This window comes from Drosophila rhopaloa, unplaced genomic scaffold (genome assembly GCF_018152115.1).
Source record: "Drosophila rhopaloa isolate 14029-0021.01 unplaced genomic scaffold, ASM1815211v1 contig_2, whole genome shotgun sequence".
NCBI classification, from domain to species: domain Eukaryota; kingdom Metazoa; phylum Arthropoda; class Insecta; order Diptera; family Drosophilidae; genus Drosophila; species Drosophila rhopaloa.
Window position 1 is genome coordinate 4,599,743 of NW_025335083.1, and position 23,559 is coordinate 4,623,301.

At 42.1% G+C, this 23,559-nt stretch overlaps 10 protein-coding genes across 11 annotated transcripts; 6 read left to right on the top strand and 4 right to left on the bottom strand.

The window, feature by feature from the left end:
- The first annotated feature begins 688 nt into the window (after positions 1 to 688).
- LOC108050594 (homeobox protein 5) lies at positions 689 to 4,237 on the top strand. Its single transcript, XM_017132354.1, has 3 exons — positions 689 to 2,500; positions 2,827 to 3,677; positions 3,764 to 4,237. The coding sequence occupies exons 1-3, from the start codon at positions 841 to 843 to the stop codon at positions 3,818 to 3,820; spliced, it is 2,568 nt and encodes an 855-aa protein (XP_016987843.1). The 5' UTR covers positions 689 to 840; the 3' UTR covers positions 3,821 to 4,237.
- Positions 4,238 to 4,688: 451 nt separating this feature from the next.
- LOC108050596 (protein D3) lies at positions 4,689 to 5,740 on the bottom strand. The gene has a single exon (XM_017132357.1). The coding sequence runs from the start codon at positions 5,635 to 5,637 to the stop codon at positions 4,858 to 4,860; it is 780 nt and encodes a 259-aa protein (XP_016987846.1). The 5' UTR covers positions 5,638 to 5,740; the 3' UTR covers positions 4,689 to 4,857.
- Positions 5,741 to 5,813: 73 nt separating this feature from the next.
- Positions 5,814 to 7,166, top strand: LOC108050597. The gene has a single exon (XM_017132358.1). It carries the CDS (start codon positions 5,880 to 5,882, stop codon positions 6,651 to 6,653), a length of 774 nt encoding a protein of 257 aa, XP_016987847.1. The 5' UTR covers positions 5,814 to 5,879; the 3' UTR covers positions 6,654 to 7,166.
- Positions 7,167 to 7,175: 9 nt separating this feature from the next.
- On the bottom strand, positions 7,176 to 9,357 carry LOC108050595 (magnesium transporter NIPA2). Its single transcript, XM_017132355.2, has 2 exons — positions 8,980 to 9,357; positions 7,176 to 8,255 (listed from the first exon to the last, which is right to left on the bottom strand). Exons 1-2 carry the CDS (start codon positions 9,272 to 9,274, stop codon positions 7,399 to 7,401), a joined length of 1,152 nt encoding a protein of 383 aa, XP_016987844.1. The 5' UTR covers positions 9,275 to 9,357; the 3' UTR covers positions 7,176 to 7,398.
- Positions 9,358 to 9,986: 629 nt separating this feature from the next.
- LOC108050618 (ATPase family protein 2 homolog) lies at positions 9,987 to 12,756 on the top strand. Its single transcript, XM_017132386.1, has 3 exons — positions 9,987 to 10,422; positions 10,490 to 10,981; positions 11,032 to 12,756. Exons 1-3 carry the CDS (start codon positions 10,017 to 10,019, stop codon positions 12,531 to 12,533), a joined length of 2,400 nt encoding a protein of 799 aa, XP_016987875.1. The 5' UTR covers positions 9,987 to 10,016; the 3' UTR covers positions 12,534 to 12,756.
- A 1,211-nt stretch (positions 12,757 to 13,967) lies between these two features.
- LOC108050602 (thiamine transporter 1) lies at positions 13,968 to 15,997 on the top strand. Its single transcript, XM_017132364.2, has 2 exons — positions 13,968 to 14,723; positions 15,126 to 15,997. The coding sequence occupies exons 1-2, from the start codon at positions 13,983 to 13,985 to the stop codon at positions 15,678 to 15,680; spliced, it is 1,296 nt and encodes a 431-aa protein (XP_016987853.1). The 5' UTR covers positions 13,968 to 13,982; the 3' UTR covers positions 15,681 to 15,997.
- Positions 15,998 to 16,077: 80 nt separating this feature from the next.
- On the bottom strand, positions 16,078 to 20,728 carry LOC108050598 (PRKCA-binding protein). Of its 2 annotated transcripts, XM_017132359.1 has the most exons (4): positions 20,594 to 20,728; positions 20,268 to 20,456; positions 19,216 to 19,327; positions 16,078 to 17,499 (listed from the first exon to the last, which is right to left on the bottom strand). In XM_017132359.1, exons 1-4 carry the CDS (start codon positions 20,638 to 20,640, stop codon positions 16,147 to 16,149), a joined length of 1,701 nt encoding a protein of 566 aa, XP_016987848.1. In that variant the 5' UTR covers positions 20,641 to 20,728; the 3' UTR covers positions 16,078 to 16,146. The 2 variants fall into 2 exon arrangements, with proteins under 2 accessions (XP_016987848.1, XP_016987849.1); XM_017132360.1 differs by lacking the exon at positions 20,268 to 20,456.
- Positions 17,527 to 18,776, top strand: LOC108050600. Its single transcript, XM_017132362.1, has one exon. It carries the CDS (start codon positions 17,815 to 17,817, stop codon positions 18,598 to 18,600), a length of 786 nt encoding a protein of 261 aa, XP_016987851.1. The 5' UTR covers positions 17,527 to 17,814; the 3' UTR covers positions 18,601 to 18,776.
- A 22-nt stretch (positions 20,729 to 20,750) lies between the features above and the next one.
- Positions 20,751 to 22,170, top strand: LOC108050601 (intraflagellar transport protein 43 homolog). The gene is made up of 5 exons (XM_017132363.1): positions 20,751 to 20,881; positions 20,941 to 21,182; positions 21,238 to 21,261; positions 21,589 to 21,711; positions 21,768 to 22,170. Exons 1-5 carry the CDS (start codon positions 20,792 to 20,794, stop codon positions 22,027 to 22,029), a joined length of 741 nt encoding a protein of 246 aa, XP_016987852.1. The 5' UTR covers positions 20,751 to 20,791; the 3' UTR covers positions 22,030 to 22,170.
- LOC108050603 (PITH domain-containing protein CG6153) lies at positions 22,074 to 23,524 on the bottom strand. Its single transcript, XM_017132365.2, has 3 exons — positions 23,117 to 23,524; positions 22,371 to 22,561; positions 22,074 to 22,311 (listed from the first exon to the last, which is right to left on the bottom strand). The coding sequence occupies exons 1-3, from the start codon at positions 23,434 to 23,436 to the stop codon at positions 22,187 to 22,189; spliced, it is 636 nt and encodes a 211-aa protein (XP_016987854.1). The 5' UTR covers positions 23,437 to 23,524; the 3' UTR covers positions 22,074 to 22,186.
- Positions 23,525 to 23,559: the final 35 nt, after the last annotated feature.

Sequence of the window (23,559 nt, forward strand, 5' to 3'; positions counted from 1 at the left end):
TTTTTAAGTTTACAAAGTTGTTTTAGGCCAAGGTCTCGCTTGAGATGTAGTACACCTTGAATCGTTTTACAGGTATATTTTAAATAATAATCAATATTAATTTTGCTCCAAAATAATGATTATTTTATTATAAATCAAAAATCATTATTTGCTATCCCTGGTTTAAAATTAAAATCGGTCAAACCTTCAATCAATCAATACGATATTAAATAAAACAATAGTTTGGATAAATGCGGCTTATAACCGGTTTGCCAAGCACAGGGAAAATTACCTAATAGTCGCAACATAGAAAGTCTCTATTTTCCATCAATTTAAAAACTTGTGAAAAATTTCGAAGTTACGAGGTTCCTTTATTAGAAAAGCATTTCCTAATTTTAAATTAGTTTAAGTTGCAAAAAGGGGTTATGTCCGTTAAATAAATAATACTTTTACATTGCAAATTCCAAGCGCCTTTTATTTTATATTTTTTACAAAAATAATTTTTAAATTCATTGTTACGGGTCACAGTATCGATTATATAAACAAAGTGTTAATTCTTCTTTATTTCCATATTCGTTTTACATTTAATATAAGCTGTAACGGGAATTATAAAAAATTTAATGGTGATATTCTTTCGGGGAAGTTAGTATTTTTTCTTAAAAATACCAACGCCGTATATCGGATTTTTTTCCTTTTTGTGTAGCCGGCTTCCATTGCCTTGCAACCCTGGTTGACAGACTGCGAAAAATTCGGGGAGCATTTTCTAGGCCGCAATAATTGTGTTGAAAAGCGTCGAGAAGCGTGTGAATCAAAGAGCCGAGGGCCCAACGATTAGGTGACTCCGGGTAAACAGAAGTCGGAATGGACTATCGCCAACTGAAAAACGACGCTTACGGCATTGGCCAGCGGCGTGGAAGTGGAATGGGAAACTCCGGAGGTGGAGGCGGTGGCGGTGGAGGGGGAATGTATTCCTCAAACTTCGGTGGTAGCTACAACAGCAACTACAACGCCAACAACAACTACCCGCGTTCCGCAGACGATCGCTCCGGCTTTAATCCAAACAATCAGCGTTTCGGCGGCAATTCAGGCGATGATTTCCAAGACAATTTCCGGGGTCAACCATCTAACTTTGGAACATCCAACAGAGGACAATCCAATTTGGGCAACCTAGCGCGTTTGCTGGAACTGGAGTCCCCACAGAATTTCGTAAACCGCAATGCCGGAAACTCCGGAAATTTCAACTCGGATATGCGCATTTCGGAGATCAATTATCGCGGTCCGCAGTCGCAAAACAACAGCGATAGATTCTTCAACGACGAGCCCAGGAATCAGGGTTCATTCGGCAACTTTGGTCCCAACGACGGACCCTCATTTGGCGGAAATAATGGACCTTCTTTTGATCCAAACAATGGGCCTTCTTTTGGCGGCAATAATGGTCCTTCTTTTGGAGGAAACAATGGCCCTTCTTTTGGAGGAAACAATGGCCCTTCTTTTGGAGGAAACGATGGCCCTTCCTTTGGAGGAAATAATCCACGCAACTCGGGCAACTTTAACAATGACAATTTCCCAGGAAGAGGACCAAACTTTGATGACCAGCGTTCTGGTTTCAGTGATTCCTACGGACGAGGTGGACAACAAGGCAATTTTGGACAGAACTCGGGCAACTTCGGTAACAACTCGGGCAATTTTGGGGACAACAGTCGCGACATAGGCAACTTCAACAATCGAGGACCAGGAGTCGGAGGACCAGGAGTACCGGGCTTCAGTAGCAGCAATTCTGGAGGCGGCTTCAGCAACAACATCAGTCGCACGTTCAACGACTCTCGCAACAACTGGAACAGCTCGCAGGCGCAATCGCAATCGCAATCCTCTTCGTTCCAGAGCTCTGGCTATCGGTCGAACAGTGGTGGAGGAGGGGCAGGAGGTGGCGGAGGCGGCGGAGGAGGTGGAGGAGGAGCCAGTAGCTCCGGCTGGGAGGCCAGCCAGCGCGCCTTCAACTCCAAGCGCAACCAGCTTCAAAAGATGAACCTGAACAACGGTGGGGCTGTTCGCAAGCCGGGACCCCAGCCCGCCGCCAAGGCAGTGCAGAACTTGCGGAACAACCCACGGACGGCTGCTGCAATCGTCACTGCCACGGGCAGGAACAATGTGCTTAACAACAGGAACAACCAGCCAAACAAGCCCGGCAATATACGCCCGGGCAATGCAGTTGTAGTCCAGAAGAAACCGCCCAATGCACCACCCAATCAGTATAAGGTCAACAACTTAGCTCCTAAGCCGAAAACAGCTGTGGTAAACAACAAAAAGCCACTGGTGGCAGGACAAGCCCAGACAGCCAAAACTGGACCTCAGGCTGTAAAAACTGGACCGCAGGCTCAGAAGAAAGGAACACAACCACAGAAGACGGGACCACAGGCTGTAAGGACTGGCCAGCCCCCCGTAAAAGGTGGCCCACAGACAGGCAAACCTGCCGGAGTGGCATATAGGCCACCAAACGCCACTGGATTTCCTGTACAAGTCGGTAAGTACTTAAATAATTTAAACTTAGCTGTCTCCTAGGAAATCGAATTTAATAGACTTTCACTTTAAGAACAATTTCTCAACAGTTTGATAGTTTTTTATAAAGTTTTTTTTTTAATTCACATATTCAATTAGAAATCACTTTAAAAAGTAAAAATCAAAGTAAAACGATTATTTAACTATCATTTGAAAGCTAAAAGGTAAGCTAATGATAATTACCATTACCATATTAATTTTAATTACCCATAATAATAGTAAAATAAAAACGAAATTTATCTGCAAATCTATTCAGCAAGACTCTAAACATACCCCTTCAATATTTTTTAGGCCAGAAGCGCGTCGCTCCCGCTCCCCCGCTGGAAACTGAGGCTGCTTCCAAGTCGGTCAAGAAGTGGCGCCGTGTGGCACGCAAACGCGGCTTCCTAATGGGTGGATTCAAGATTCCTTATCTAAACGACCAGCCGAAGAAGATTCCGCAACCAGAGGCCGACTCGTATGCCTTGTCCTTCTTCGAGCAGATTTTCAATTACAGTACAAACCAGAACGCCACCGAGGAGGACTTCTTGGAAGCTGCCGTAGTGCTCAATGAGGATTCGGAGGACGAGTCGGTGGCCGATGATGCCAAGTCGGCACGCAAGATCGCAAAGCGCAATAGGAAGCGCCTGAGGGCCGAGTGGGCACCGCTGCACGAATCGAAGAAATACAAGGACTGGGCCAACTGGTGGAAGGACTACAAAAATGTAGGCGAGGAGATCGACAAGCAGCTGTTGGAATGTGGCAACCTCAATCTCGAGCACTGCTTTTTGCCCAATCTGCCCAAGCTCACCACGGAGCAGGTGGTCTATGCAATCATCAAGTCCGCTCACTTTGGACTCGAGAAGAACGCGGATGTGCCGTACGACACCCTAAAGACTATATTTACGTTGATGAACCGCACCTTTCTGGATAACCTCACAGACCTCAACATGGTGGAGATCCAGGACATCATTCGCGGCATACCCAACGAGCTCTGGGTATATAAGATGCGCAGCATGGTCTATCTGTGGGCCAAGTATAAGTCCATCTCCGATTCCAAATCCACCGCCGAGGAGGACGTCAAGGACCAGCAGGCCATTGCCCGCGAGTGGAAGAGTCCCTGCTTTCACTGGTTGTCCAAGCAGGCTTTTGACGAACTTGTGGTAAGTTAATATAATATTTTGTAATATTCGATAGTCTCGTTATACTTATTGGCATCATTTACTTATCCCGAATGTTTTTCTTACAGGCAATCAGTGAAACAGAATATAAGGACCACCGCAGCATCTTTCCGGCTTTAGAGTAAAAAACACTCAGATAATTTTAAAGGCACAGACCTTATCTCTTCTTAACATCCAGACCTACACAAGTCTTTTAGCGAACGAAAAGTAGGTTCTTTTTCAGGACTCTTTTATGAATTATATGATAACGTATCTAGAATGTATTAAAGACCTTTACTAAACACATTATGAAGAATCATCCTGACTATATGAAGTCTGTAATTAGATCAGAATGCTTAAACAAATAAAGAACTTTCCCACAATAAATATGATCAGAAATGTTCTTCCCACTAGGAAGTCAATAGCAATTGTATCATGTATCTCCAAAACACAAGAGTGGTTTGATTTTTGGTAAGCATAACATTTTATATGACGCTAGAAGAATCCTATTTATAAAAAACTAGCAAGTAATTGAAATGAATAAAAAATAAATAACCGCCCCACAAAATTTCTTTTAAAGGGGGGATTGTTAATTACGGACAATTGAACATTTGATTTTATTATGTATGAAACATTTTCTGTATGAAACTTAAATTAAAGAAAATGTTTTATAAAGTATATGCAAGCTCTTTCAACCAAATTCAAACGAAATTTTTATTCTCGGTTCGACATTAGTTGGTACTGTCATTAAATATCTATCTAGCCTAAGAATCACCACACCAATAAATAATGAAGTATTTTTTGGAAACTATGCCCTAGATAGTCATTAATCTATTTATAGACAACCAATTAAAAAAATATATATTAGATAAGATATAAACCAAGGATTGAGGAAAAAACTACATTAAAAGTCAAGAAATGATTACAACACACAGCACAGCAAAGAAAGTGAAACAAAATATTTGGTAAAAAGTAACTAAATACGTGAGATAAAATAAAATGAATAAAGGTCGCTTATGCAGTCGATGTTTTTAACAATTTTATTGCCAGCAACAATGTTTCACAAATGTCTTTTTCAGGCTTAATGTTACAATAGATATGCGAATTATAAATCCAATTTCGACCGCCCTTATATAAGCATGCATATACTGTGTGCCATAGCTCTGCCTATATAGCGTTGAAATTAGGCACCCAGTTGCTTGTAGAGGATCGGCACATAGTCGTCATACTCCGCCTGGTAGAGATTTCCGGCAATGGGATCGCCCAGGTCGTATTTCTTGGCGAACTCGGCGATCTTGAAGCCGCCACGTCCATCACCGCTGTTATTGGGCAGCCTCTTCTCGTCGAATGTGAGCTTGCACTTCTGCTCGTAGATCAGGAACACGTAGCGATGGAGTCCGGTATCCGGAGGAGGACCCGATCCCACGTAGGCGGAAAGCACCTCGCCCTTGGCGACATCGCAGCCGGGAATGTTGCCGACCAGCCAGTGGTGCCACTCTCGAAATTTGGGATCCTGGCGACTCGGAGCATCCGGATCGGTCATGCAGAGGGTGTAGAGTTTGGTGGCATCCGCCTCCCACTTCACACACGGCTCGTCCTTCACCTGGGTGGGCGTGAGCACCTGACCCGGCTTCACCACAATGTCGCAGGGATATTCCACCACAGCCGTCTGCGCCGGGGCCTTGGCAATCACGTCCGGGACCACGCAGTTTTCCTCCATGGTTTTACCTATGTTTTCGCAAGAATACTGCCGTTGAGATTGGGTAAATGCAGAGAGCGGTTCTTTGGTTAGGATGCGTAGTTGCAGTCCGCTGTTAAATGTTTTCAGCGTTCTAATGGCGGCCGGAAAGTTGACAGCTGAAGAGTTGGCATTCACAGCGGTTGATCGAGGTAAATCCTTCCAAAATCCAATTAGGGCATTACGGTTGAGATTACGCAACACTCTTAGCCGCACCAAGCTCATCTTTAATAGTTAATTTACCCCTTAGCAATTAATTAAATAACAGTTTATAGGCAATTCTTTTGTTGGCCACTCTGCTATTCACCTGGAAATTACTGTTTTGGTTATCGATATCGATAGCAAAGCTATATTTTTAAATTTTGATAGTCTTTGGAAAAAATGAAAAGCCTGCTTCTTGGTTCTCAAAGTACTAAGCAAATAGCATTCAATAATTCCGAGAACTGTGAGTCAAAGAAACACCGATTATGGCTTGGGTCCCCAATTCGCGTTTCGAGCACGACCTAGTGCATATGGAGCCGGGCTTTAACCTCATCCAGGGTCAGTTGGCCTACGAGGAGAAGAGAAAATTGGAGTTCAGGACATCCCCAAAAAATCCCTACGAACATCTGACTGTTCGGGAACAACTGCATGAATCAGCTGGTGGAAAGGGCCGGGAAATCCGGCACAGTCTCCAAATGATGGAGAAGATCCAAAAAATAGCGGGAACGAAACCGCTGGGCGAGCACGCCACCATGGAGGACTGGGATGACACTGGAACGGCGGAGCAGGAGGCGGTGGCCATGATGCGGCACTTCGGCATGCAGTCCCTGGGGCAGGACTCACTCCCCGCCACGTCGAAGATTACTTTTCCACAAATCAAGGAACACGGGAGCGAACGATTTCCCCTCATAACAAATCCCGAAATCTTCACTCCGCGTGGGTTGCGGAGACCAAAGAATCCTCCATCATCGGACTGCAGTCTCAATGATTCAGCGGATAATTCCTTTCACACAGCCGAAAGTATGACCAGCTGCATTTGGCTCTATGGAACGGGAATGCCCCAAGTGTGGAGTAGCCCAGAAAAGAAGAGCGAAGAAAGGAAGCGGGAGACCTTCGTCAATAAACCCAGGGTGATCCCATTTAACACGGAAAAATCCAAGGGAAAAAGGAAGAACCAGCGGCCAAGCCAAAAGGAAAGACTTCGCCAGCAAAAGGAAGATCAACTTTTAAAGCCCATCGGTCTGCACTACATTGATTGAATTCCAGTAAAGTTGGTTTAAAAAGTAAAGAAACTTTTTAACGGCTATATAAAGTTAAACACATTTAATATTTGTTCACTCTTTCGTCAGTTAGCAACGGAGTTTTCTTTTTTTGAGCACGCAATTAACTTTTTAAAATCAAAATATGTTTAAAGTCACTTAAAATACTATTACACTTTTTTAGGTAGAAAATATTGAAAAATGTATTGAAACTGAATTGAGCATTCGCATATATATGTATATATACAAAAACAATGTATTTACCTGAACATTTCTTGTATAAGTTTCAATTAATTTTTTGCTTATACTTTAATAATAGTGATAAACAAAGAATTTAAATTCTTATAGTCATTAATATGTTGAATATCGCTAATCCCGCTATTAAGAGTCGTAAGCTGTTTTGAATATATGGTAATTGACCGAAATGAATCTAATTTTGAGAATCATTTTATAAGCAAAATATAAGTTTTGAAATTTAATTTTAAAAAACGGCATTTCAAAGCCAAATACAAAGACAAATCGTTTTTGTTAAGTAAATCGTCTGTAATATAATTTCAGCCTAAATCTAAGTTCTTAAGCTAGCGAATGTGTGAATAACAAGATCGAAGGAACAAAGATGGGGATGAGATGTGTGTGGGCAAGTGATATGCACAGATATTTGGACCAATGCTTCGTCTGCGGAGTAAACTCCTCTTCAGGCCAGTCGCTGCGGAGGATGCAACTAGACCTGGTAGCGCTGCTTGTGTCAGGCTTTCCGGAACATGTCCCCCGATCCGTAGGACAGGCGTCGCTCCTTGGAGTTGCTGGTGACCAGCACCTCCTCGTCGAACTGCGATACCCGCTGCATTTTCGGTCGCATTAGACCCCTCACATCCTTCAGCGATATATCAATATCCCTGAAGGCGTTGAGCAGGAAGACAGCGGTTATTACGATAAGGAAGCCACACACATCGCCTAGGATATCGTCGAACCGCATGTGGGTGAACTCCTTGAACAGGATGGCAGATGCAGCAATGACCAAGGTGGTGAACATCACGTAATAAACTGGCGTCACTATACTGGTATTGAATATATCCAGCGCCTTGTTTAGGTAGTTCATCTGGATGGCTATAAACGTGACGGTGACTAGGATCAGAAACCATGGCATCCATGTGAGGAATACGTTCCCTCCATTGTTCAACGTCTGCCGGATGGCCAGACCCAAAGCCTTACAGGACATCACCGTCAGGGAGCCAATCCCCGAGCACAAGAAGATATAGACGACCACATTGGTGTGTCCATGACGCGGGGCGATAAAGCAGGCCACAAACACCGTGGAGCCAATGATGCAGATCACATACAGGATGAAAACCGGATCCAAGAGCATGTCAAACAGCAGCTGCAGGTCCTCGATTTCCTTTTCTTTCGGGGAGTGGATCACAATGATCGTGGATCCCAGTATGCAAAGAAAACAGCCTATCTTTCCCAGCAGATTGAGCTGCTCGTTAAGGAATCTGGAGGCCATCACGGCGGAGATAATCACACTCAGGGCACCCAATGGGGTAACCAAAGAGGCCGGCGCAAAGGCATAGGCCGCAAAGTTGGCCGCTTCTCCCACACCCACTGTAAAGAAAAAGAGGCGGTGAGTGAATGAGTCAGTGAGATAAGGGGTTTGTTTGTCTGTCTATATACCCTTGCAGGCGGTATTCAAATTTTTTGAGTGGGTTTGCTTAACATTTAAGATTCTATAGATTATTTTCAATTACATACATTTAATGTTTCAAATATTATCTGCTAATCGATTAAAAGTATTCCCATCATTTAGTGCGCGTTGTAAATAAATGGGAACTACTGCACTTAAACATCAATATGTTTATCTATGCAAAGAACGATCCGTCTTAATGAGATTATTTGTTGGTATTTTGTTGATAATTGAATGAGACATACATAGCAGGGAAAAAAGATTCCGATATCTAAAAAGTGTTAAATTTCACAATTTACTTTTAAATTAATAGATACATTAATGATTAAGCAAGCAATGTTTAAGGGAAATACATATATGTTAATTGCCATTAGTTGATTGAAGAATATAATCCGCTAAAGGAGTTCTAAGGTCGAGTTGAAAATCATTTGAATATATAAATGAAATTTGAAATATTTGATGGGCCATAATTATTAGGCATAATATTCTGCCTTTTAATTTTTTTTCATTTATTTTAAAAATGGAATTCCGAGTACTTCTACCATTATATGCTAAAACCGACACTCTATTTCTCTTACTACCATTAGAATAAGCACACTTCAAGGGCATTCCCAAACAAAGGTACTTTTTTTGTTTTCCACTCACTTGTTAGAAGACCCGCCCACCAGATCCACTCCCTTAGGTATCCAAATCCTCCCGCTGAAGCACGAACCTCGCCATATTTGCTCAGCCGGATAAGGGCCTTCTTCTTGATGATGAAGCTGGAACCGATGAAGAAGCAGGAGGAGATGGCCAGGCCCACTCCGATGTAGAAGTCCGTGTTGGACACCGCCTCCGCTATCGAAAGGGGGGCGGGGCCGGGCGATTGGTTGGCTTCCCCTGGGAGGATGCCCCCGTCCGTCATATGGGGCATCTGCAGTGATGAGGCTTCGCTGTTCATAGCTAATCCGCACTGTAATCCGGTCCTGCTTTCCGCCTTTTCGCTCTTAGAAGTCTGACTCACAAACAATGAATCTCAGGAGTGGCTGCATGCGGGCAGCCAGAAAATACCGAATTCACAAAACTGATAGTCTTGGCATCTTGGCCGAATCTAGCTATTTTATAAAGATTAATTTACACACTTAAAGGTGCAGTATAAATAAATAAAATTAAATTATTACATAAAATTTACTTTTAACTGTTCATAAAATCAAGAAGCTTTGTCATACATAAATATTGCAATATAATTTGATAAAATTTACCATTTTTTCTGAAAGAAATAAAATGTAATAATTTTGTTAACGCTAGGATTATATTTATTTGTATAAAACAAAAGTGTTCTTATATAAGTTTAATTTTAATTTTGTAATATGAATTATTTGTAAGCCTAAACAATTTCGTTTAAAAGTCGATTCAGGAAATCCTGGAACTGTACACTTAGTTCAAACACAATATAAATGCCCAAATAGATGTTCACAAGTAATACTTCTGGATAACTTAAATAGTTTTTTCAAAACCATTTCCAATATTAAAAAAAACTGATTGTTCATTTTTCTAATATAATTTCTTAAAAAACCAACTAGCTAGATTTTTTTTAGTGATTTTAGGCCAAATCAGGGCAGAGCCGCTTTGCCATTCGGTTTGCCATTCACCAATGACGCCTCCACCGAAAATGAAAACAAAACGTGCAACCGGCCAAAGAAATGCCGCCAAAGTCGAGCAGCAAGAAAAACCAGGCCAGTTGGTTCCACTGCGAGTCCTGCGGGGTGCATATTCCCTCCAAGGCGAGGGACAATCACGAAGGCTCCTGTTCCGCCATTGCCCAGGGTGATGTGGGTCCCGAATCTGAAGCGGAGTACGTGCGAAGTGGGGCGATCTTCACAAGGAGCCTTCAGCAGCGGAACTTCGAGTTGGACTCTCTAAAAGATCTCCCTGCCAAGTATGCCAACATGTTGGTCTTCGTCTCTGAGGGAGCGATGCAGTTGGCCCAGCTCCACATTGGACAACATGTGGTGATTGAAGCTTCTTCGACGGCGGTCCAGCCGCAGGTGAGGATTGTGTGGCCCATTTCGGAGCAATTCCTGACCGCAGTGTTTGTGAGCGAAGGTGGTGAGTGAGGCCAAGTTTAACGAGAGGAATCTCTGAAGAAAAAATAAATAATTATGTTATTTCTTAGACTTTAAACTTCATTGCACGCAGCTGCGGGGAAATCTCTTAAAGATCTTTGCCTTAGATCCCAGTTGCCTCACAGCGGCTGCCAGCGTATCCCTTAAGCATCTGAACAATACAGAAACCTTTCTAAAATCAGGACAACTCGAAGAAGCGATAGCCCTTCTTAAAAGAGAGATGGTCAATAGAATCTTTTGCAAGGACAGTCAAATTCACATGAATTTCTTTAACAAATCACTGATATTTCGTCTGGTGCGATGGCAAGGCACCGTGGAAGAGGCTTTAGCTGGTCTCAGTCTCGACTCCAAGCCTATGCAGTTTGTCCAGGTTACCAATGTTACCAAAGTCCAACTGATATCGGAAAATTCAAACCAGCAGTCGGTGGATGAAACTATAAGTCACCGTATAACCAAATCCCAAATAGGAGGACTGGATAGGCAACTGCAACTAGTTCAGGAGAGCATGGAGTACGCATTGGGCTTCCGGGCATTGCCTGCAGGTGAGTGTATCTTAAGATTCTCCATCATCTTCATTGTTTTCATCTTTTAGGCTTACGGGTATCTCGCGGCATGCTTCTTTTCGGCGCCACTGGCTGTGGCAAGTCCATGATCCTGGAAGCCATGTGCGCAGTGGCAGAGGACCACAGCCAGGGAAATGTGCAACTGATCCGTATCAACAGTGGCGAAGTGTACAGCAAATTTCTAGGCGAAACGGAACAGAAACTGGCTGCCATTTTTGAGCGAGCCTACAATCACTATCCGCATCCAACACTGCTGCTGATTGAGGATGTCCACAACTTGTGTCCCAAGCAGGAGAGTAGCGATCTAGTCAAGCGCGTCTCATTGGCCTTTCTTTCTTTGCTGGATCAGCTGAGTACTCCCAGGCAACTTAAGGGGAAAAGGACCTTCCTGCTGGCAACCAGTTCACAGATTGAGGCTCTGCACCCGAGCATTCGGAGAGCTGGTCGATTGGACAGTGAACTAGAGTTGGGTGCCCCAAGTCCGCAGGCAAGAAGGGATATTATTCGTTGCTTAATCCAGACTTTAGAGCACCAGATGAGTGAAGACGAAGTCGATAATGTAGCATCTATTACCCATGGCTATGTCGGAGCGGATCTTGCAAACCTAGTGTATGCTGCGGTACTACAGGCGCAGCCCAATCCTTTGCAGCTTCTGCACCTACAGAATGCTTTGACTCGCATTAAACCATCGGCGATGCGCGAAGTGCTCATCGAGTGCCCCAACGTACAGTGGTCGGATATTGGCGGTCAATCCGAGCTCCGTTTAGCGATGCAGCAGGCCATCGAGTGGCCCTTGCTTCATGCGGAGAAGTTCCAACGCCTGGGCATAAATCCACCAAGGGGAATTCTCATGTTCGGACCGCCGGGCTGCTCAAAAACAATGATTGCCAAGGCCCTGGCCACTGAAAGCAAACTAAACTTCCTGTCTATCAAGGGACCAGAGCTGTTCTCCATGTGGGTGGGCGAATCGGAACGCGCAGTGCGTGAGGTATTCCGAAAGGCTCGCCAGGTAGCACCCGCCATAGTCTTCTTTGATGAAATTGACGCCATCGGCGGGGAGCGAGGGGAGGGCGAGGGTTCCAGTTCAGGTTCCTCCGTCAAGGAACGCGTTCTCACCCAACTGCTCACCGAACTGGATGGCGTAGAGGCCCTGCAAAATGTCACCATTGTAGCTGCCACCAATCGCCCGGATATGATTGATAAGGCGTTACTCCGTCCAGGAAGAATTGATCGCATTCTCTATGTGGGATTACCTCAGAATGAAGCACGTCGGGAAATTCTGAAGATCAAACTGCGCCCGATGCCGGTTTCGAAGGAAGTGGATATGGAGCGGTTGGTGCACCTGACAGAGGGGTATTCTGGAGCAGAAATCCAAGCCGTTTGCCATGAGGCTGCCCTGCGGGCCCTAGAGCAAAGCTTTGAAGCGGAGGAGGTCAAGTGGGTGGACTTCGAGCACGCCTTGCAGGCCGTACCACCACGGACAAGTCCGGAACTCCTTAACCTCTATGAAGATTATCTCAAACGGAAGTAATAAATAAAAGAGAAATTCTTGATTTTGTTTCGGAGAAACCAGGTCTTAAAAATCATCATTATCACCATTTTGGCAAGCTTAAATTGTATATATACCGTAAAATTGTATAAAAAAAATGTATAACGGATGTCAAGACCTAATGGCTATTATGACATTTAATCTATTTCAATTATATTGGTATAAACATCTTCATAGTTGTATTAAAGTAAAATACCTTGAGTACCTAAAATTCTAATTAATGTAGTCAAGGAGGAAACCCAAAAAACTTTAAATCAAAGCATTGCTCTCAAAAGGTGTTTATTAGATCAGCCTTTAACTCGAAATTGTGGTTGTAAAATGAGAACGACTTGATATATACTCGCATTTAGACATTACTGAAAACCTAATTTAGTGTGCAAAGATTAGGCTAAAAAGATAAGATGGCAAATTCAAAGTTATCAGCTAATTTTGAATTCGAGAGTTGATTCTATTGTTAAGAATGTTTAAACGTTGAGCATAAAAAGAATTTCTAATTATTGCCTTACTCAATTGAAAATAAATTGATACGGGAAAACCAATGAAATTTCTCAAATATCTTTGAAATTGGGAAATTGATTTTATTTTGGTGAGACCAATTGACCGTTTAGATAACTTTTTAATGTATATTTTTCTGAGAACTGGCGTTTTTGGTTCATTATTATGACTAAATCCATAAATTTGACAAACTCAGGCTGAAAAACCTGCAATTTAATTAAATACAGAATAGAAATTTTGTTTCACGGTCTTTTAAGGTCAAACAGTTCTTGCAAAAAATATATGAGTAACCTATGTACCTACCCCAATTAAATTGGAGTTGAAAATTTATAATCTTTGCAGAAATAGTCGTTTGTTTTATGTTCTTATAAAAAATTAATTATACCCAACAAACATTTTTTTGTTTATATCCTTAACTAATTTTTTTAAAAAGATAATGTTGTTTCTATTCCAGAAATAGTTATCCGATTTGTATAAAATAAATAGCTTCGATTGTTATATTCTCCACCAGAACTTAGCTTCAACTATGATGATAGGAAAAATATATAAATATATTATTAGTTTCTTTAAATAATTGTGATGGAATTTAATTCGTTACCCTGCAAAATTATCATTATTTTTTTTAAAGCAAATATTGACTTTAAAAATTATTTACCATTCAGTAAGACTTATAGAGTTTATCTCAGGAAAAATATAATAATTGGTATCGATGCACTGAAAGCTTAAACGGTTTTCGTTTTTGGGTTGTTGTGTATGGATACTTCTTGACACTACTGTATTCGGTGTGCCGGAGAGCGTTTGGGACACTCCGCTCCCCAATTGCGCGATCAGTTGCCGGCTGGCGTTCGTCGCGTTGGTTACGACACGTTTCAATTCGCGCAACATCGGTGGTCGGAAAAGATTGAATTCCAATAGCCTGGTATCGCAATTTACGACATGAAAAACTGGCTGAAGATCTCGCTGCTGTTGTGCACGTTCGGGTTTTTCCGGGAACTTCGACCCTCGGAGCCCTACGTCACGGAGTATTTGTCCTCGGACTACGGAAATCTGACCTCGGAAGAGATCTACCAGGATGTGTACCCCCTGGGCACCTACATGGTGCTGGCCCAGTTGGTCATTGTGTTTCTCATTACGGATCTGGTCAGATACAAGCTAGTTATCGTGCTGTCTGCGCTGGCCGGGATCGTGCTCTTTTCCCTGCTTATCTGGACGGAAACCGTGAGGATGTTGCAGGTTGCTCAGATATTCTTCGGGATCTTCACTGCCGCGGAGGTGGCCTACTACACTTACATGTACGCCAAGGTGGACAAGGAGCAGTACCAGATCGTCACGGGTCACACCAGGGCTGCCATTTTGAGTGGAAAATTCCTGGGCGGCCTATTGGCCCAAATTCTGGTGTCCACCGATAGCATGAGCTACCGGCAGCTCCACTACATATCGCTGACCACGCAGGTCATCTCCCTGGCGGTATCCCTACTCCTCCCTGGAGTTCCCAGAAGCCTCTACTTCTATGCAGCCTCCGATAAAAGTCCCTCCGGTGGCGAGGAAACGGCCCCAACATTCTCCTTTTCCAACGCGTGTCGGCTTTTGTGGTACCACCTCGTCTCTTCCTACTCCAATCCCGTGGTGCTGCAGTGGAGTCTGTGGTGGGCACTGGCCACGTGCGGGCAAATTCAGGTGAGTCTGGTGTTTTTCGACTTTAAGTTTTCGCGTTTCTGCAAGTTAAGCAATTTCTTAGAGGTATTCAGTTATTTTCCGGGTTGAGATTTTAATGTCGTATTTATTTAATGGATGTTACCCAAGTATTGAAGTACTTTTGTAATAGGTTGTGTTTGTTGTAAATCAAATGCTTTAAACAGAATTTAAATATATATATTTGTGTATACCTTTATTTTTATACAAATAATCACATTCTTTCGTTAACAAGTCCGTTAAAAAATCTTTAAATGGTAAGAATTATTCGAATTCCAAATAGTCGCACTTATGCGTTGATAATTGTCATGTTCTTCACCAGAGTGGACTCAGTATATTAAAATCTATCAAAAAAGTTTTCATAAAACAAGAATTTTCAATCCGCAGGTAATCTCCTACATCCAATTCCTGTGGAAAGAGGTGGCCCCGGGTCACCTGAGCGTATATAACGGCGGAGTCGAGGCCGTGGCCACTCTGCTTGGAGCTATCGGAGCTATTTTGGCCGGCCTGCTCAACTCCAATAAGCGACGTGGATCCTACATGATGGGCATATCCATATGTGCTGCTGTCCTGGGAGCCCTGCTCATCTATGCTTCCCAGACGCAGGAGATCTGGGTGGCCTATATAAACTATGTACTCTTCTGCGCCGTCTTCTTCTTCATCATCACAGTGGCGGGTGCAGTGGTGGCCGAGAACTTGGTGGAGGACAGCTTCGGGTTGATCTTCGGTATTAACACCCTGGTGGGGCTGCTCCTTCAGACCATTCTGACTATTGTAGTGGTGGAGAAAGTTGGGCTAGCCCTGAAACCACGTGATCAGTACGTGGTGTACGGCAGCTACTTCATAGTTTTGGCTGGGATCTACCTAATAGGGTCTGTCTTGGCGAAATTCTTCTGCAGAAGTAGCAACGCAAATGATAGTAACGAGGTTCCCTTATCGTAGACTAGAATGAATTTAACACAAGTTTTAATTATTTAAAAACTAAAATAATTTCTCAAAGTGAAAGAAAAGAAATCGACTAACAAGTGTCTAGTACTTAGTAGTAAGTAGTATTTGCACAGGTATTTTTTGGAAACGTGGAATTTTCTTATACGGGTGCCTCCTAGAACAACATAATTTATAGAATCCATACTAAATTCCATACTTTAAAATAACATGTTTTAAGATTGTATAAACAGACAAATTAACATAACGAATATTTCATTAATTATTATTCTTTGTACCATTCATAGAATGTAAATACTTTTCATTTGCTGCCACCGCCGCAAAAAGATAAATATTATAATAATAAATTTAGCGAAATTTCAAAAGGAAAACGATTTTTCATAGTCTTGTGGTATTATTTTCACCGAACATTTAATAATTTAATATTTTTCTAATATATTTAATATTATTTGTACTAAAAAACTTATTGCAGGAGTAGATCCATCTCCTCCGCATTCGAGGACATCAGGTCCCTCTCCAAACTGGTGGTGGCTGCAGTCGCCTGGTTGAGGAACAGATCAAAGTCGTAACCATCGTTTTGGGCCGCAATAGAGTCCTTTTGATTGCTGATGGTCTGCGGATTGGATAGCAGGTCAACATCGTAGAGACCCAGTTCTTTGAGAAGCGTTTCGTTCTCACTGGTGGATTGCGAAGCAGGCGACTCCACAGATGCCTTGACCTCCACATTGATAATGGCCGCCGGCTGCTCCACAGCCTCAAATCCGCAATCGACTTGAGAGGGAGTGGAGCTGGCATGATTATTGGCCTCGATTTCATCATCATCCAGCTCCTGCGGCTTCAGAGTGCTCGACTTGTACTGGAAGTCCGTCTCCTTGAAGTCCACTTCAATGGGAAAGAGCGGCGGCAGCGAGTCCAGTCGTTCCACCAAACTCCTGTGAAGCTCCGCCAAGCTCTCCAGCAGGCTTCTCAACTGATTGTTCAGATCCATGGCATGTTTGCACTCCAGCAGCTCCATCTTTTCGAGAACATCCGTGCGTAGTTTGGCGAATTTGCTGCGCGCATCCTGGCGGCATCTTAGGATTAACCTGTACTCATAATTTCCCGTCTCCACCCGATAAAGTGGCTCCTGGAGGGCCGCAAAGCCATGCTCCTCATCATCCATTTCCTTGACTTTCAGGCAATACGAGAGATATGTGAACTTGGCATCCGCATAACGACGTACAGTGAGCTTTGTGTCCGGGATGGCTTTGTTCAGATATGTTCCCAGATCGGCCAGCACTGGCTTTATCTGCTTGATAATCCCCAATCCATCCTTTTCCAAGGTGCGATGGAACTCCCCGAAGGTTCGAAAAGCCTCTGAGGCTCGCTGCTGGGGTTCATGGACCGAAATTTGGGTGAAGCAATCCCCGAAGGACTTGTAGGTCTGCAGGAGATCATAGTAGGCTTTGAGCATGCGGCGGGCATGCTCGACCAGACCCTTGTACATCAATTCAGTGCCTTCCAGCTCCTCCAGTCGCTTCACCAGCGAATCATTGCAGAGTATCGCCCTGGAGAGTCCCAAAGTATCAGCCGTATTGCTCGACAAATTGTCCACTATCCTGTGTTTCAGCTTCTTCAGGATAATGTCCAGTGTCTTGCCCTGTTCGGGATCAGCGTGCAGCTTATTGTAGTGGACGACCACCTCGTCGGTGGCCGTCTGGATCATTTTGGCCACCTCTACCTTTGTCTTGCCCTTTACGCTCACCGAGTTCACCGCCAGCAGTTCGTCCCCGGATTGCAGGGATCCCTCCCTTGCGGCAGGCGTTCCATCGAAGATCTGGAGTTAAAGAGGGATTATTATAATTTATTTCTTAAGGAGCGATAACTATCTGCCAGTCTGAAGTCTATTTTGGTAGGCGCTTGGGGTCACAACTACTTATAAATTAAATTACCACCAATTGGTGTGTAAATTGAACAGTTTCAAATTTTGTTCTGCCGTGAAGAATTCATTTATCAGGGTATTGATTAAATTCATTTTATTTCAACGCCAAACATTGTTTCTATCTCACCAAGTTAGTAGTAGACTTTCGTTCAAGCTTTAAAATTATTTAAAAATAAATCAACATCCCAATTACATTTGGCTAGCCAAATTATGACCATCACCGACTGGTATAAGTGGTCCGTGCAGCATTTCAAATGTGATCCCCATATCAGACCCAAGCTGATCCCTGGCGTCGATCGGCTGGATGACAGGCTGAGGGCAGTGCTCCGCGAGCAGGACTTGCAGAATGATTTGCTTAAGCGAAAACCGGCTGGTGGTGGCCAGAATCAGAGAAAGTCCAAGAAGCTCAAGACGACCAAGAAGCAGACGCCTCGGGCCTGTGAGTTCCAAAGGTTATACAGCGAGAAGCGCAAGGAGCTCAAGCTTTTGGCTAAAATCCAAGGGATGGAGTACCAGTTCCGGAGTAGACCTGTGCCCAATTTCGAGCGATTCCATCAGCGTTTGGAGAGGCGCAAGCTCTACCTCAACTCTCTGCAGAAGGTGACGAGGCCCCGATGTCCTGGCACCCTGGCCGCGTCCATGGAGGCGCTGCACAAACGCAAGAAGGAGGAGAAGCAGCGCACAAAGTCGACTGACTTCATTCCCAGGATCAATCCTGGCTCTTCAATGGACTACCTGCACCGCCAGCCGTTCATCCCGCAAATCGAGTCTACTTATACCCGTCCCAAGCCTTTTCATCTCCATACCTCCGACCGTGCTCTGAGTCGGCGGCTGTATGATGAGCGGAAAAGGATGCGGATGGATCAGCGCCTGGAGCAAAAGGCCAGCGACTGGTTCAAGCGGGAAAGAGCCGAGTTCCTCAAGCTCCGTAAAATGACTAACTTTAAGGCTAATCCAAATCCCTGGAGGCGTACAACGGTCAGCACTGCAGGATGATTCCAGAACTTTCACTTTCATAAAAACTAATGTAAAAACACTTCAAAATCACTGAAAAAACTTCCTCCCACAAATTCACCGAAAATTGTACAGATAGTCTTGCACTTATATCAGTTGAATTTCGGTTGTGGGAAGAAGACTTTGAATAAAATTGCATTTTCATGAAATTCGCTTTGATTAATATTATTTTAATATACACATCTATTTATTCAAGAAAACAAGCTATTTTCGGCGAGCCGAAGTTTATTTATCCTTGTAGCTAGTTTAAAATCAATAAGGCTTTGTAGATTAACATTTTTTTTATCGTTTCTGTGTTACTTATTTGAGCGATAGTCATCCGATTTATTTTCTAAGTACATCCGTATATATTTAAAAACAAAAAAGTTAAAATTGTTTTAATTTATATTTGCGTTTGCTCCTGTATGAGCTTTTTGATATAGACTACCGATCCATCTCGTTTCTACTTATATACTAGAATGGAAAGAATAATAAAACCTTCAGCAAGGGTAAACAAATATAGTTAATATTAATATTTAGGTAACATTTTATTATTTTATTTCTACTTGTTTGATTGTTCAGTATATTTTTTATGCAAAGCTTAAAGTTAAAACTCACCTGTACAATATATAAGCAGGGGCACATGGGTGCTCCACCACCGATGCTAATTCCAATAAGGTTGCTTTGATCCTTGGTAATAACAACGGCATTTGTGGTGACTGTCATACCCCTAATTTTAGATTTATAAAGTGGATATCTATTAGTTTTGTCAAATTGGAAGAAAGATTCGAGCGTAGACTACGCGTGCTATTTGATTTAAAATATACGATTATGTGTGGGTGATTTTATATCAATTTGCCATACGTACTCACATCGATCGGTGAAATTTTCTAATTAGCCATGTTACCAGTTCTAGCAAGGCCATTGGACTCTAATTAATTTACCTACTGCTGTTTGGGAAAACTGTTGATCGAGGCAGTTTAGGCTAAGGCGTCGTGATAATATCGACTTCGATTGTTAGTAATCCAAATGCCAATAGACGCTTCAAATTAATGTAATTTATTTAATTCACTAGCTAGCCTAGCTATAAATACGTTATTGTTTAGTATAAGCATCTAGATGTCTACACAGAAATAAAAATTAAATTTGTCCTATTTATCAGTAATTGAAATAAAATAAAATACCGCTCTAGTTCTGGTTATTTTATAGTTCAAAATACAATAAGGATACAGTGCTCGCTTGGTTAAATAAGATCGAAAACTATACAATAATATTAATTATAAATGACAATAGCCACAAAAATAAATAAAAATATTTTTTTATTTTGAATTTAAACTTCAAATAATAGGTTGACAATTATCTTGGCCCTTGTAAGTGGTTTTAATTTAAAACTTAAATTATTTCGAATTTAACTTTACTGACTTTATTTATTGATAAAAACAAAGTTCGTTTGAAATATTTTCCGAATTGAATAATAATATAACACACACAAAATTTGTACTGTTAAAAAATTCTAAATATAAATAATACAAAAAAGTTCGTAATTAAATAATGTTTAATAAATATTAAATTGCTTAGATAAAAGGACCTTGAATTACACTTTTCTAAATAACGAGCGGCCACAGTAAAAACAATATTCTAACGATTCCGGGTCAACGGGGTTGACTTACAGACGATCTAACTCATATTTCTGCCTATTGGCCGACTCGATGCCGAATCTGTCCCCGGATCCGGAATCGGAGGAAAAGCCCGCCGGAGAGCAGAGCATAACGGTGGTCTCGAGGGGAGCTGCGGAGGGTTTCTCCACCTCCACGGGAAGATCCTTGTCCTCATCCAACTGGATGAGCAGCGGTTCTGGCCTGATTCCAACAATATGTTTCGGTTGGGACGGTTATTGATTTTTAACAGATACTTGGCACATCGCAACAGATTGTTGTGCTCAAATAAAGCTGGGCAGAGAGTTTTTGTTAATTGATGGGCCCAATCGGGTACTTACATCTTATCCTCCTCGAAAAAGAAGTCATCATCCGTGTCCGTCAGCATTTTCCGTGATTAAAAATTATTTTTTTGTTTATTTTGGCAACTTGAAATTCCTCGAACTGTCATCGGCGATTAATAACTGATTTGAAAGCTATCGTATCGCAACGCGAATGGCAAACTCCAGGAGAAACTCAGCCATTCTCACGGAGTAACCATGACCACTTGTTGCCTTGGAAACGGTGAAGAAAAACGTAAACAGAAAATGATGGACTGGGCCGAAGAACTAAAGATGACCATAAGAAAGGTTAAAAAATTACATTTAAATAGATGGATACTAAGGTTTGAACATATTTTCACCCCCAGACGACGGCCAGGAAAGGTCGGCGCTCCAAGAGTCGCGATGTCTTGAAGGAAGATCCTTCACAGGCGGCCACAGGCTCCAAGGATATATCCATCGACATCACCCTGAATGTCCAGGCAGGAACTCCTCCCACAACTTCGGATACGACCACTTCGTCGACCTACAACAATGAATTCGAGTCTCACCGTCCACCTATCCGTCGAATTTCGGGGGGCTGGGCTGATTCTGGACTAAAGGGATTAAAGTGGGTAAAGTAACGCCGTGTATAGGTAATATTACTGATTACTCTTTCTTTACAGGTCCAAGAAGAACTCCTTTGATGAGTAAGTGTATCTAAAGGTTGTCAAATATTTATAGGATTTTGTATATGTTATCCCAGAATGCTGGGTATTTTTCCATTTTTCTATCAATCGCTTACAATATATTGGCTGATTAGCTAAAACTATTTAAAAAGGATTGGCTATTTTTGAGATACCTATTGAAAATGGCTTTCTTTCCTTTAGAATCCAAAAATCATGAACTTATACCCGCAAAAGCCAGTGAATTAATACCATTTACTTTCTTTAAAAATGTAAAACTGGTCTTTGGTTTCCGTACACATGATTAAATTTTTCAGTAGCTTAACTAACAATATAAATCTATTTTTGCAGCGAACGTTTTAGGCAAACAAAATCGACTACAAATTCAATACCAACAGATGACATTCCAGTCATCCCAGATATGGATGATCTCAAAGATGAAATTATGCTGAATGAGATAGTGGAACCACCTACGTAAGCCTGAGTTTATGCAATTTGTGCACTATAGTAACTAAATGCTTAAAATTCAGTATCGGCACTACTCGGTCTACTGTTTTAAAGGAGGCAAATTCTGATTTGCTTTCCCAGTATGCCTTTTCGGCGGTGGATGGATTTGATCTCTCAATCTTAGCTGAATGCTTGGTCCCCCAGGAGAGTCTCAATGAGAAGGACGATCTCTGGCAGTGGGACAAACTCTTTACCGAGGTCACGGCTGAAATCCATTCGGATAAGGTACCCAATATAGCCATGAAAATTGGACCCGATGTGGTGCCTCCCACACAGTATTCTTGAGAGATTTTACCCTTCAATTCCAGTGCAATACAAATACTCAATTATTTAAATGATAAGGAAATACATTTTATGCCTTAAATGATCACAAAATATACTTCACACAGATACTCAATTAAATTGCGAATTTTAAATAACATAAAAGCAGTCCAGTTCTAATTTATTGGATGGCTCTTCCTACTCCATCGAAAGCTTTATCCTTGTGATCTGCGGCATTGGCACGAGCTTCGTAATTGCAAATGGTTACACCATGATAATGAGCTTCAGTAAACTCCCCTCGGAGTCCTTTAAATATATGATTGTAATGGGTAATATTAAATGCTAAGGGATTCTGCGTCACCTACCTATATAATAAATGCGAGTATTGTCATCACCAAAATTACTAGGGAAGTAAAGCGAGAGGTGGTGCACGGATGAGAAGGTGACTACTTTGGGTGAGTACTCGATTTCTCCACGGACATCGCGGGTTAGGTGGAATTCCTGATCGGGCTTAGCTTTTGCATCGTCGAAGGTCATTCTGGGGCGGTTCTTAAAGCTGAAAAAGTATTTATTTTATAGTGTACGGATGTATTCTCAGAAACCAAAGATTGCATTACCTTACAGGTAAATTTTTATGTGGAATCTTACTCAAAAAGTGCTTTAGTTTGATTTATAAAATTCAAAATTAATATTCTAGGCTCTAATCCTAATTGGTATTTTCAAAATTAATCAATTCAAATTGAATCTATCCTAGCTAAAGGGACACAAAATCATTACAATAGCTTTAGAATAATATTGAAATTTTTTAAAACACCTATCCTTATAGATTGCATAGTCTATATACATAAAAGATATAAATAAAGTTTTTGTTTAATACTGGTATGTTATGAAAATTGTAATTCTACTTGAACACCAGTTGAACGACCTATGTATATATGTATGTTTAAATACGATCCTTATTCTATTACGTATACAGGAATTCGATTAGGATTTATATGCGGATAGATCTATGTAGACCTTTTAGCTAATACCGCATCAAAGATCCGACTACTGTTTCTTTGTATAAATATTTTAGAGGGGATTTTAAACCTTATAGAATAATCGTCCTTACATTTTGACCATGTTGGGATGCGAATCATCATTGGCACCGCTTATGATGATTCCCTTGAGCTTAACGTTTCCGGTGAAGGGGATATTGAACAAGAGCTCTTCGTCCGCGTCGCTCTGGACGAATTTTGAGAGATCCTGGCGCCTTTCGTAGGGCTTGAAAACGCTTTTTCCCTGGCCGTCCGTCTCCTCGTTCAGACACTCCGTGTTGTCCAGGTCGATTTTGGTGTACAAACTGTACTCTATGCCCATTTCCAGGGCGTGGTCCACGTCCGTGGCCTCATGGCTGCATCCACCGTGATCGTGCGAGTGTCCGTGCGGCATGATTTTAATTTAAAATTAAACCAAATCCAAATGTAAATAAACCAGCCGAGTCACCTTTAAGAAAACGGTAACCCCAGCATTCACACGGAACGATGACATCGATAGCCCTCAGTACTGCCGATT